The sequence below is a fragment of the Thamnophis elegans genome, chromosome 1, assembly GCF_009769535.1.
Source record: "Thamnophis elegans isolate rThaEle1 chromosome 1, rThaEle1.pri, whole genome shotgun sequence".
Lineage (NCBI taxonomy): Eukaryota > Metazoa > Chordata > Lepidosauria > Squamata > Colubridae > Thamnophis > Thamnophis elegans.
The window spans coordinates 51,124,979-51,139,503 of record NC_045541.1 but is presented as its reverse complement, the minus strand read 5'-3'; the positions used below and the strand labels follow the sequence as shown (position 1 = coordinate 51,139,503).

Below are 14,525 nucleotides of genomic sequence, written 5' to 3'. Positions count from 1 at the left end.
TGATCGTGGGCGCACCACGGTTCGCCCACATAACACCGATCCTCTGTGAGCTGCGCTGGCTACCTGTTGATCTCCGGGTGCGCTTCAAGGTGCTACTCACCATTCATAAAGCTCTCCATGGTAGTGGATCTGACTATTTGAGAGACCGCCTTCTGCCAATTACCTCCCTTCATCCCATCAGATCGCATAGAGTAGGCCTCCTCCGAATTCCATCCGCCAGTCAGTGCCGACTGGCGACTACGCGGAGGAGAGCCTTCTCGGTTGCAGCTCCGACGCTTTGGAACGATCTCCCCGTGGAGATTCGTACCCTCACCACCGTCCAGGCCTTCCGCACAGCCCTCAAGATCTGGCTATCCCGTCAGGCCTGGGGATAAGACCTGTACTTTGCCCCACCCGAATGCTGAATGAATGTTGTGTTTTATCGGTTTATTTTTTTATTCACATTTTTTTTTCTTCTTGTGTTTTGTCCTACACTCCCTTCCCATTAATTGTAAGCTGCCCTGAGTCCCCTTAGGGAAAAGGGCGGCCTATAAATTTAAATAAAATGAAATGAAAAATGAAATGAAATTTAAATATATAGGTTTTTTTCTCAAAACTGCCTCTATTTTTTATCTAAGAGTACAACTATTTGAGAGCCAAGTTTTTACATATTAACTTTCAGTTACAGTACCTTTTTTTTCAAATTCCAATTCTGTTGCACGTGATTAGAGTAGTGTAGAAATACAGTGAATTATATGTATCATATGGCTTATCTAATCACATGAAACAATATTGAAAAGTAAATTGTGATGTTTTTGGTACAATAAAAAATGCCATTAGTTTGCTTTATTTTCAGGGGTTTTAATATAGAAGAAAGTTTTCTTCTTTCAATATTTCTTAAAGTTGAATTGTTTCATGTTTACTTTTAAAACAGATCTGCTATGGGATATCACAAGTTATTTATCAAGAATATTTAGAAACTAGCTAACAAGAAATATGAATTGAGTATTTTATACAGTGTTACTTTGGTATTCAACTCTTTGAAACTCATTGAATTTGGTACACAACACATTTTGAGGTGAAAAACTTGTCCCAGTAGTCATCGTTTGTTTAGTACAACCTAGAACTTGTCAATGTCAGCTGCCTTGTGACTCACTATTATTGTTCCTTATGGGAAAAATTGTTTGGTACTCATCATTTTTGGTGCTTATCATGCCACCCGGAACCAATTAACAATGAGAACTGAGGTACCACAGCACATAAAATATAAATACTTAAGAAGTAATATATTACTATCAGCATATATGGAGTTCGATTGCTCAATAAAATATTGAACATTCAGAAACAAGATTTGAAATTTGAAATAGACTATAAGAACAGCTTCCATCTGCAATGCTATAAAGTTTTTAAAAAATGCTATTTAGCTTAGTATTCTTAAACCAGTATTGTTTTTCTTTTAAGAGTCTGTGAAGGTCCAAACAAATATCAAGAGTTAGTTTTAAATGCTACTCACAATCCAACAAAGAGTTAGAGCTCCACAAGCCTACATAATTGATGTATTTGTTTACATCAATATTTAGAGATGTACATATAGATCATTCCGTAACACTAAACATAAACATTTTCTTTTTCCTTTAGATTTCTATATTAATTATAATAATATAGTTTCTGGTACAGTCATTATTATAGTTTTGTTTACATTCTTTTATTAAAAATAAACATTACAAAAAGCTTTAAGGAGAATATTAAAAACTAAAAAAAACTCATCAGGATAAAAAAACAAAGAAAAAAAGACAAAAGTGCATAAAGAAAACAAAAGCAAAAAGGTTTCCAATTTCCTTTGCAGTAAATATAAATGATTGCGAAGTTATTGTTTACTCTGTAATTACAAAAAGCTCACTTTTTTTCTATTATCTATTTTTTTCCTAATTATCAAAGGTTCCCAAATCTTAAGTGCATTTTCTTTTCTGTTTCATGCAAAAAGTATACTGGTATAAGGGTTTTGCAGTCAGCCATATCTAGATACTGCCCTTTCTCTAATCAAGGAAGGAAATTAACCATCTCTGCAGGTTCCATCATCTTTACCAACCATTTCTCTGTTGTGGGTAGCACTGAATGTTTCAACTTTTGAACATATAATTTCTCTGCAGTAATCATATATAAAAACAAAGTTCCATGGCTTTTTCCCTTGTTTCTTTGTCCATTAATCCCAAAAGATAAGTTTCTGGGTTCAATTATACATTCATAGTTATCTTCTGAATTAATATATTTATTTGTATCCAAAAATTTGTTTTTACTTATCCACCATATATAATAAACTATTCCTTTATGTTGTTCACATTTCTGATAAATATTTGAAATAACTTCAATTACATTCTACACAATTTTTCTGGTGAGAAATGCCAATGATACAGCATTTCATGAGAATTCTCTTTAAGGCTAAAATATAATGTAAATTCTCAGAGGTGGGCTTCACAATATTTAACAACTGGTTCACCTAGTGCAGAACCGAAAATGTGCTTGCGCGTGGCTTCAAACATGGCAATTTCATGTGCGCGGCTTCCAGCACACCTTCTTGGACAGCCGTAAGTAGCAGTGAGTAGAGCGGGTGAGGTGTGGAAATCAGCTAGGCTGTGTGGGTGGGGTGAGCAAGCCAGAGTGTGAGATATATAGGATGGGATAGCACCGGGGCAGGTGGATGGGCCCAGTCAATGGTCATAATTACCAGTATGGGCAAACCGGTCCGACCAGGCAGCAGCCCACCTCTGTAAATACTGTATAATGTAGTCCTTTCAACCATCTATTTTCCCATTAATCCATTTGTATGTTGAGATGAAAAATCTTAGCCCATTTTATCTTACATTATTTCTTGTTCTTCTTCTAACTCATATTTCCACAAAAGTGTATACATTTTGGCCATAACATGCACATCATTTGTGCATAATTCTATTTCAAACTCAGTCTTACATTACTCAAAGACATATTTTAACCACTTTAAACCTTCCTGATAACTGCATATAAGAAAACCATTGGAAACTCATTAGATAGATCTGCTTAGGCCCATAGAATGAAATGATTACATATAAATCAATCCTAGTATATAGAGCTGAAAGCTGACTTCATAGGCATGCAGATGTCCAGTATCAGTTTCACTGATCATAAATCTAAACAAGATTTGTTTAGTCTTTCAGTGCAGTACACATCAAGGTTTTTTTTTTAATTAAGCTTAATTTAAAGAGATTAAAAAACATTCCGATATGTAAATGAACAAACTAACTCTTTTATTCTGCACTATTTTATTAAAATGTCCCATGTAAACAATTTCTACATTAGTTGATTCCCCTTCAGTGTCCCTATATAACAAAATAATAGATTATACATAACTTTACATATTTATTTGGCCCTCTAGTGAATTTTCTATGCTCTTAACTTTAAAAAATTCATCAGAGACTCAATGAACAAGTACACATTAAAGTTGTCAATTGTACCGCAGTAACTGAAAATCCCTGATATTTTTATCTGCATTAATCTTTGAAAGCTATTCCAAAACTTCTGGAATTTCTCCATCATCCACAATGAGCATGTGAAGAATTCCTTCCCTTCTCTTTCCACTGCTGATAGCTTTGATATAACAGTTGTGCTTTCCAATACTGAAATGTGTTTCTGTCCCATCGTCTACAAATTCACCCTGGCAAAAAAATAAAAAATAAAAAATCCATTTAATGATTCACAAATGTTTCAGACTTTTACTAGCTATCAAAGTATTTTACTTTCAATAAAGAATGAAACATTACAGCATACAAATAGGACAGCAAGCTCTACATTTAATTTTTCCGTGACTTCAGGAATTTCAGAAAAGATGCTAATGCCATTGGAACTGAAAGCATGCAAATATTTTATCTTTTTATGTACTGTATGAAATTTATCAAAGAAAGGTTCCATTTGTCTTGTAGTAAGAGTTTAGCTGTGCAAAAGGTTGGGAAAGAGCAAACCACCTATTGCACTTGTGAGGTGTTTTGATCTGGAAGTCGATGCCAAGCTTTTGGAAAAGGGAAGTTCTTTCCTTTTTGTAAGAGGCATAAGCATTCTAGAACATGCATGGATTTTTGTATTTTTTCCACCTCCCAGCTATTAAACTAAGTGATAAAAGGAGCTCCGGCAGCAGCAAAGGTAGTGGGAGCTTTTCAATACTAAGTATGATTTTGATTTTCTGCTGAAGGAATGAAGAAAACTCAACTTAGGGAAAGAACTTGTGAGACATGTCATAACGATTCTCAGTTATCCAGGTCATGGTTGTCCCAAAGGTGTTTTTTGAAGAGGCAACTGGACTTTCTGTTTTTTATTCGAAGACATTTCGCTCAGCTCTGAAGAAGCTTCTTGGATGAGAAGCGAAACGTCTTCAAAGAAAAACCAGAAAGTCCAGTTGCCTCTTGAAAAAGCGCCTTGTTGTGAGTCAGTAAAGATGAGTTGGAGTTTTGAAAGACTAAGAGGAAGAGAAGGAGGAATAGAAGCCTAGTTAAAGAAAAAAGAGTTTTCAGGGCAGGGCCACATGAGGACTTTTGTAAGCCCCATACATTTTTGTTTTGGTGAGGCCTCTTCTTCCATAAAAACAATAATATTAAAAATTACATTCCATAGGAATTTCAATATTTTCTGGTTTGTTTGTTTACAAAGAAATGGAATAAATAATATATATTATTCTATAATAATAATAGGTGGTGGTCAGTTAGTTATGTCTGTCATACATAGTTACAAACAAGATTTGTTGTTCACATTTTGTGAGTGTCTTGCCTGTTTCTATTAAAAGGTGGTAAAATATTTTTTTTAAAGGCACCAAAATAAGTAACCTCTACTTCACTTTTTTCTGATTTAAAAAAAAACACCACATTAAAATATTTTTGTGAGCCCTTTGCCCATTATGCCTAATGAATAAGTCAATCTTGCTTTCAATAGTGAAACAAAGACTTATTTATTTACCATACTGCAGTGGAAAAAAAAGAGAGATACAACCATTTGGAAGAGCCAAGGGTTACTTCCAAATGACTCAACTCATTCAACAGAGATGCATTGTTCAAACTGCACTACAAGGAAAGCAGTAACCGGATGACAAAGGGCTGGCAAGAGAAAGGGAAATGAAAGTGAAATTTCATAGTGGCTGAGGTGAACAGAGCATCACTTAAGAGATAGTTATCAATTTGGAGACACAGGGCAACAGTTTGAGTCATAGCTTATTTTGTTCCCAGACTGAAAGCTGAGATATGGAAACAGAAAGAAGCCTGGTAAAGATAAAGTTGCACTTTTGCATTTGCTGAACAGCACTAACTCCTGATTGAAAATATACAACTCCGCTTACCTTCTCTGTTGTGTCTGTTATCATCTAAAAATGAACCTGTAACACCATCATGATTGTTAATTTATGTCTTATTTTATATTGGTGCTGCTGCAGAACTATAACTTCCACCATCCACAGCCAGTAGGACCATTGGCAGAGTTGCCCAAAGTGTAGTTTTTCAGCAGCATTTGGAAGGCCACAGGTTTCCTAACCCTCTATAGCTCATGATTGCTTGTTAAGCTTGTTAAGCTATCTCAATTATTTTGTCTTAATTGTCAATTTCTTGGGGGAGAGAGAATGATGCTATAAAATAGCTTCTCTAATTTATGACTTAATTATTTTCAACTAAAATAATCTACTTAAATTATGTTTTTGATGTTACATACCGCTGTCTCCACTTTTTTACCGTTACACCAGACATCCATCGTATCTTTCTCTGGAAAAAAAATCACAAAATAATTGCTACATAAATTATTGCATTCCTAATTGCATTCTGGTCCAGATGAAATCTCATTATATGCATGATAGTTCTCTAATAATGCTGTTCATATAGTTACAATATAGTGCTTTTGCAGAAAATAAAAAGTTAACAGCAAACCTATAGAATATTAAGCGGCCACAGAATGCTGATGGAAAAGAATCCAATGGAAGGAAGAATAGAATGGTGTCCTTAAGAGAAATGCACTAAACTGTAACAATCACAAGTCCTGCTTATTCTATAACTGCAAGAATGTTAAATGTCTATCAATTTAATACAAAATAGATTCAATCTGAAAAAGGACAATCATTTATTATTTATTATTATTTATTTATTATTAAAATTTGTATGCTGCCCACTCTCGGAAGACTCAGGGCGGCTTACAAATACGAGGGGGGGGGGGATAAAAAAATAAAAACAACAATTAAAAATTCAAGAACATTCATAACTTAGGATGGGGCTGGATAATTCAACAGCCCCAGGCCTGCCGGAACAGCCAGGTCTTGGTTGCTTTGCGGAAGGCTCCGGATCTCAACGGGGAGATCGTATGTAAAAGATGCCTTTTGAATGTAACTTGTCAATTTGTAACTTGTCAATTAAAAAAAATACTTTAAAAACTGTATTTCTGAAAAACTCAAAACTTCCTAAAAGGTTTGACCTTTTGAAAATTGGGGTGGCTACTGAAACTGGGGGTGTACATTGTTATTAAATCTATAGCTGATGCCAGTTTGACAGAAGGACTTTGATTCTGGTAGTCTTTCTGAAATTAGAAAGGCTTCTACCATTTGCAAAGGGTTAGAGAATGCTAATAGGTATTATGGTAGTAGGTTGACAGTAGACACTGATTTATTTACAAAATGCTGCTATTATCTTAAAACCAGCTTGTTAGGCAGTATCCTTAATTCTCATAGTTATGCCCATAGCCACGTAAATGTCTAACATGATGTTTTCTGGATTTATAGTAATGCTATTTTCTATTTTGTTATACAATAATCACATTGTCAACAATACAGAGTTAAAATTCAACACTAAATGTAAACCGATGCTAGTAAATTACACACTACTTATTAAAACTTAACACTAATTTAACTAATCCTTTTCGGATCCAAGAGATCTTGTAGTAATCACAGAGTATCTCCAAGATAAATGTATATAATTAACCTGATTATGTGCCATGAAAACATTGTCAACTCTAAGCCACCACACATATTGATTTTCTATAAAGATTCCCTTAGTCTTTATTTCAAATAAATGGGTTGTAGCATTTATATTGGAAAATACCAAAGTATAATTAAAATAGTACATGAACCATGCAAGAGACTTCAGAAAACTAACATACCTAAAACAACTCTAAAATCTGTACCATCTAGGTTTAATACCCAAGTGTTTGTTGTTTTTGACCGATTCTCCAGATATTTCTTGAGACTTTTTCCATCTATTTCCAGAGTATATTCATATGCAAATCCACTGACTGCATCAATATTAATAGTAGCCTTTGTGTTAGCTGCTCCAACTGTAAATGTCTCTTTTCCCACTAATTTAAACATCCATTCTTTTCTTATTATTTCCTAAGGATGAAAAAAGACATACAAACATATTTTTGCTTCAGTTCTGAAAACTTGACTGCCATAATACCAGTCAACTTTTTTGTCTTATTATTACAAAAAATGATCAAATCAGATGTAATCAAAAGATTTATTATTCTTTCATCCTATTGTATGGTAATATTTCCTTAACAAGAACATAGAATCCAAATCACAGGAAGTAATTATTAAATGTTATTTAATAATTAAATGCCGATTGTATCCCATTTCTGAGACACTTTACACTTCAAAAACAAAAACAAACTGAAAAGCAAGTTCAGAGGATGTTTACTAACATGGTGAATTATAATGGTTTGTTGCAGTCAGTGATATGTTTAGACTGGATTTGGCATTTTACCTACCTAACAAGTCCTTCTAAGGATATAGAATGAATAGATGTTTGATGGTGTTAAAATACTCTCACAGTATTAATATTAGTATAGTTATTTTTAAAATTCCTAGCACTTTCCCACACAAGCAGAGTCCAGAAAGTAAACTCTATCAGGAAAGATAAATGACCTGTATAGGTTTAAATAACTGAGGGGAGACATGATGGCAGACTTCAAATATCTCAGGGATTGTCATACAAATAACTATTTCCTAACAGGACTGTATGAATTAAAACTACAAGAATAAGATTAAGCTAAATGCCAAGATTCTAGAAATTGTCTGTCAGGCCTACAGCCAGTTCTTTTTGGGATCTTTGGCCTGCCACACTAATATTCTATTCTACTCTGCTGTTTCATTAGTGGGGAATTAGGAGGGGGAATAGTAAGGAGTAGAATGGGATGTTGTCAAAATAAAATTCCTTTCTAGAATCCAAGGTCATCCCTTGTCTCTACATCTCTGCACCTGACCAGAACTGGATGGGTGGAACTGCCAGCATGGCAGTGGAAGATTGGACCATGTGATGGACTTGTGGGTGTGGGGCAAGATCATGAACTTTCAACTGGGTGGGGGAAGGAAGCTCAGATTCGGGTTTCCCAGATTTGCTAACATGACTCTCTTAATAAATTGGAACTTTGAACAATACTTTGCCTTGGACTCTGATTTAATTTTGGATATTATTTGGAATCCTGACACTGTCAGCCATAGTGTAGGTTGCCTTGTAAAGTTATGAGTTCTCCTTTGCTAGAGGTTTTTAAAAAGAAACTGGATGCCTTTATTAGAGATGCTCTACTGGATTCTGCCCTGAGGAGGAAGTTGGACTATGTAACGTTATCTCTAGTCTATGATTCTCCGATATCTAAAATATAATGGTCCTGAAGAATAGATTATGTGTGTACCAGAATATACATTATGTAAACATTTTTTTCAAATATACCTGCATACACCTCATATTTACATATTTGAAGACTGAAATGCTCTAAAATACCTTTTCCCTATTTGTAGGGCTAATCCTACAAATGAACAAGTGTAGTTGTGCTAGGGAACTGAGTTTATGAAAGGATAGTAATTTAATTTGCTATATAATAAATGTAGTGGCGGAGGTGTAGAGGCACTCGTATGAATTGCTGTCTCAGTAACATACAGTTTTTGATCTTGGGTATTATGCAGCTTAGCTTGGATAACAAGATGACATTTATTGCTGTTGTATAGGCAAGACCTCCAATCATATTTTAAAAAGTATATGCGACAACAATATGCACTCACCAAAGGAAACAATGTAGCTGACCCTTTTTATTTGGACAAATGTGATAGGAAGCTGGAAGAAGATGTGCTACCTATTCAGATTCTATTCACATATTTATTCCCTCAATTTGGGATAGAAGCATTTGCACACTGTGTTGCTCATTTGGATGAAATAGATCTAGTCTCCTCTTCCATCTTCTATCTCATCTGCTTTTTTGCTCTCATAGAGAAAGAAAACATACCCAGGATTATTGGGATCATTTAAATACACTGGTAGGAGCTGGAGTTCAGTTCCCAAAAGCCAGAAAGAAAGGAATCATCATACTGTAAGCATGCCCCTTTCTTTATCCTTCTACTTGAAAAAAAAAAGATAATACAGTGGGGAATGATAAAAAATGGAATGAAAGGAATTAGATATGGAAAAATTATGCCTAAAAAGCAATCTGATAATTAAGCCATCCCTCCAATTAACCGGTTGCTCATTTATATCCATTATGACTGCAATATTTCTCAATTTCCTAATATAGATCTATATATCTAAAATAATAAATTTCTATATAACATCTGCAGCAAGACTAACAGCAAGATTCTAGTACCATGAGGCATTCGTTCCTTGCACTATGCATTCAAGTGATGTATGTTTTCAAGAAAATATTGAAATCCCAAATTGGTTATTGTATATTTTTGCCTATATTAACAAAGAAAACTAATTAATCTATCAGTTTAAAGTTGTGAATAAATATTCTTTTAATAGCCAGAAGCTGAACTCAACATCTGTTCAGAAGAAAAATATTTCATAAAAATGCAGTTTATCTTTAATAGCAAATGTTCAAAACTTTACTTCAACATTATTATTTATTCAATATATTTGTATACTGTTTCTCTTAAAATATAATTTCAAAAAGAATGAAATACTTACTTAGTCTAAACCTCCTTCTATAATTTTGATTCCAAATAAAATTTGGGTAACTAAAAACTATTGAAAAGACTCATTTCAGCATGTGTAAAAGGCAGTGTATATAAAGATAGTATTTCAAGTGATAGTTATTTAAGGGAACCTTAAATCTATAAATGCCTATCCCTCATACTAATCAAGGACCCTTCATACTTATCCCTGAAATTGATGGGTTAAAATGCTTTCTTGCATATCCTCTTTTGGGGTCTTTTGTGACTTCTCCTGCCAGTGCTAATCTATGGTCTTACCAAAATAAGATAGTCCCTCCAGTTCCACAGAGAACCTGAATCTATTAAATAATGGTGCAACCAACCTCTTTCTCATTGTAATAATGGCAGTAAGGATCTGGAGGAATGAAAAGTCTCACGAAACAGCTCTCACTTTTTGCCTCAAAACTTTCTCTGAGTACAAGGTTGTTCTACTCAAAAGCAATTATCTGGTACAGGAGAAGACAACTGAGGGACTTTTTGATGTTACAGAACCACCTTTCTTAAACACTGAAGTCTATTTATGGTAATGAAAACAGGATTGACTCCATGGTTCAACAGGAGATCGACAGGAGGGAAAAGAATAGAAAGGAAAAGATTTAAGGGGAATTGTCAATAATAAAGAAATAAGAAAATAAACTGGAAGCGTGGCCAGAAAAGCAAACCACACCTGGGCATTTTATAGCCTGTAGTCTGCATCTGGCTGACAGGTGGTCCCAGTCCTGCCCGTAGCATCAACAGCATTGAGGCAATGTCAGTGGTCCTCCACAACAGTCCCAGTTTCTCATGTGGCCCCTTGGGAAAATTAACTGCCCAGCCCTGCTCAACACCAATTAGAAAAGCTTTCTTGGAAAGTATTCTTTCAGCGAACCGTTTTACATACACAAATTGTTAACTTGTTGTTTTCCAAAGAACTGAGTGCATTTTATGCAAGTGTCCTACCTTTCCATCTACATACACAACACGCTTTCCTGATGTGGTCCCATGTTCAAATTCAATTTTGTGAACGCCGTCACTCAGGGCTACTTCCCAGATAGCCACCAGGTCTGCCATTCTGTCTAGGTAACTGTAATGAGACATAGAAGAACAAAACATTTAAATATGTTCATTTGATCTATTTCAAGCAGCATTATTTAAAAGTAAAATACACTTCTAAAGTGGATCCAACTTAGCCAGGCTCTCTTTTTGGAAACTTACGGTAATTATCTTTACAGAACATACTATGCAGCTGTTTAAATTATGAGCTTAGTTTCTACTAAAGGTTTTGGTCACTCAGGCTTATGCATAGGTTTTGGTCACTCAGGCTTATGCATATATTCTGTATACATATTTATATTTTTATTACATCTAATAAGAAAAAGTGAGGTATTACATTATATATAGCAAAAATTACTCAGCCCAATTTTTATTTTTAAACACCTTGTTAAATCCCGATCATAGAGTCATTTCATTGTACTGATACAAAATCAGTTTATAGACACAAAGTGACCATATTTAATTGTTCCAAGTCTAAAAGATTCCTTGGAATATTTATTCCCAGATATCAGTATTTAAACAAATTTAAACAAATAAAACTCCAATTTTTACAAATTTCATTTAAACTCTAAAGAAAATATATTATTTGATTAATTGAGCAACCTGATAATTTGCCAAACAGAGAACTTACAAAATAATTATTTAACTTAATATACCACTAGTTAACAATGTGTTCAATCCTAGCTAGTTAAATCCAAATCTTGTCCTATCTTTCTGATAGACCTATCATTCCAATATCAAATTAAATACAGTAACAGATAATCTCTAAGCACCATAAAATACCTTGATAAGAAAATTGTATTAAATCTAGCAGAGAAATTAAGAACAGCATATATGAGCACAGTATTTATTGAATTTTATTTGGTGTGTTTATTGATATTCACCATTGGGAACCTCTGTTGACTATAGCAGTATATAAAACAAAGAAAGAGAGAAATTCATATTTGGCTAAGATTTGTTTCAAAAATAACTTTCTATATCTCTTACCCTATGGGGTACATTTTACCTTACTTCTTCATTATTATTAGTCTCCATCCAAGTTGCCATAGCATACAAAATGGCTTTTAATCCAATTAGCAGCAAAAAAAGAAAAAAAAAGAAACAAAGCAGAAAGAAGTAGCAGCAAAAAAGTAAAACTAAGTTACAGATGTTTAGAATAATTGTGTTCATGACAAATCACTGCTATTTCAAATCTTTTGCCCTGAGCTAGGGGAAAATGCTGAGAAAAGCATTCTAATTTTATTTCTTGATTTTGCCAATCTGTCAGTGATTTGAAATTATTTTGGCTACACAAATGTTATCCACGCAGTTCACTGTAGTTATTACTTATAATCATTCACTAAAAAGCAGGTTGAACTTGTTCCTCAAATATTTGCAAGTGTCCCAGTAGCATTTACGGCCTTTTGACTTAGCTCAAAAGATCTTGTTAAGGAATGCAACAAGATGTTATAATCACTCAGTTATTTAACAAAACTAATAAATTTCTAAGCTGCTTGCTCCAATATATCAAAGCTAATGTTAACGGTCAGCAATTTCTTCCTTCTGGTTTCTACTTTAACTTTTTCATTCTTGATACTTTTGGAACACAAAGCAGTACATTAAAAAATCATATAAGATTTAAAACAGCAGATGTTACAGCAGCACCCACATATTTTCCTCCATGACTTTTATTACAAACGAATAAACAGAAAACAGGCATGCAATAAAAAAAATCCACAATTAAGCCCAGTATTATATGTATTCCCTGTTTTTCATTAAAGTGGCAGAAGGATTCCATAGGCACCTCTAAAAAATAAAAGGTGGGATGGCAGTAATCCAATATTTGGAAGATATGATACTTATCAAACTACACAAAAAAGACAAATGGGTAATACAGAATGCTGACAAATTAGTGAAAGGACACTGTGCAACCATCATATATACGAGTCAGTTGCCTAGTGTACGAATTGTAATCACATCACTATGGGGATGCTGCAACGGTGATGAAAAACAGTCCTAAGTCACTTTTTACAGTGCCTGTTGTAACTTTGAATGGTCACTAAACAAACTGTTGTAAATTGAGGATTACCTGTACTCCTGTTTCTAGGGGGGGCATCAACAGATACTCAGATTAAGCCTTTCTGGATTGGGGGGAAACCCCTTCCATATCGTTTTTTTAGACTTAGACTAACTATTGTCACTTTGAATGTACACTATCAGCATACATTAAAATGAAATGTTGTTGCCTACAGCGCTCAAAGGGTCATCCACCTCCAATATATACTACATAAACATGACAAAATAAATAAATAAAAATTATGCATATAAATACAAAATTATGCATCTTTGAAGGAAACGACCATTCGGCCCACTTCCCACATCACCAACCATTAACCAAGACCCATTTTAAGGCCGTTCTGAATCCGGTTTTAACAACGCGAGGCGACTTCGGTCCCGGAGTCCGAAATAGAGCGACGGAGTTTAAAAGGGCTGGCTCTACCTGCCTCGGGGAACAGAGCCTCCCGCCCGCCGGTCGAAAGCGAGGCCTCGTCCGAGTATGGGAAGTGGGCCCCGCCGGCTTCGGGCGAGGATAGCGCGTCTGTCAACCCGAGGAAGAGAAAGGGCCGGAGGCAAGCCGAGGGGAGCGGCTTCGCCTCTTTCTCCCAGCAAACCGCTGCACCTCCCGGAGAGCCTTCGCGAGTCTCAATATGGCGGTGCGGCCCGGGAGAGGAAAGCCGGGAAAGCGTGGATTGGAGCGCAGTCGGCGCATCTCTTACCCTGGCAACAGGCGCGCCCACGCGCGGGGTCCGGCTGAAAGACGCGTCCCAGAGCAGCCTCCGCCGCCCGCCGGAGCGCCGCCTCATCTCTGCCCGACACCGGGTTTCTCCCAGGCGCCGCCTTTGAAAACGTCTCGATAGCTGCCCACCAGGCGGGCCAAGCTCCTCCCGCTTCTTTTGGTGCCTTTTCGGGCTTTTCCTTTCCGCCTCTTTGCAAGGCTCTCCTCGGCATCAGGGCTGCCTTTTTCATCGCGACGAGCCCCGCCCCGCTGCTTTCCGGGGGGTGGGGGAAGCTGTTGCCTTCTTTACTCCGAAGAAGCCTGCAGAGCCTCGCAAGGATCTCTTTCGGCTCCGCTTCTATTCTGGACCTTCTGTAGGTAGAACAAGCGACGATTCCTTGGTTTAAATTGCAAGGAAATAGATTTTGTTGAACATCAGGAAAAATAATCTTCATTTTGACAGCCAATTAAAAAAATAAATAAAACAGATTACTTTGGGAGGTGTTGGATGGATTCTTAAACAGTCTGTTAAACTGTTGTTAAACAGTCTGAATGGGTATCTTTTAAGAATGCGGCAGTAACGGGTTCTTACACCGAATGGAGTTGGACTAGATGATCTTTACTCTTTAGACCTCTTTACATTCTATGGTTCTAACATGCTAATCTGTAATTACCACTCAGTCCAACTAATTTAGCGACTTTGCACAAAATATCAAACTATAAGGTAACTGACTAGACTGCCTTTATCATGTTGAGAAGCAAACTAGCCGGCATATTTTAAGCTTAGCC

The 14,525-nt window shown here is 35.8% G+C and overlaps 1 protein-coding gene across 3 annotated transcripts; it reads right to left on the bottom strand.

Moving 5' to 3' along the window:
• Positions 1-2,211: 2,211 nt before the first annotated feature.
• On the bottom strand, positions 2,212-14,265 carry FAIM (Fas apoptotic inhibitory molecule). 3 transcript variants are annotated; one of them, XM_032215697.1, is made up of 5 exons: positions 13,738-14,265; positions 10,889-11,012; positions 7,129-7,357; positions 5,698-5,747; positions 2,212-3,667 (listed from the first exon to the last, which is right to left on the bottom strand). In XM_032215697.1, the coding sequence occupies exons 2-5, from the start codon at positions 10,997-10,999 to the stop codon at positions 3,518-3,520; spliced, it is 540 nt and encodes a 179-aa protein (XP_032071588.1). In that variant the 5' UTR covers positions 11,000-11,012; positions 13,738-14,265; the 3' UTR covers positions 2,212-3,517. The 3 variants fall into 3 exon arrangements, with proteins under 3 accessions (XP_032071588.1, XP_032071596.1, XP_032071604.1); XM_032215705.1 differs by lacking the exon at positions 13,738-14,265 and adding an exon at positions 13,461-13,655; XM_032215713.1 differs by lacking the exon at positions 13,738-14,265 and adding an exon at positions 13,465-13,559.
• Between the last annotated feature and the right edge of the window lie 260 nt (positions 14,266-14,525).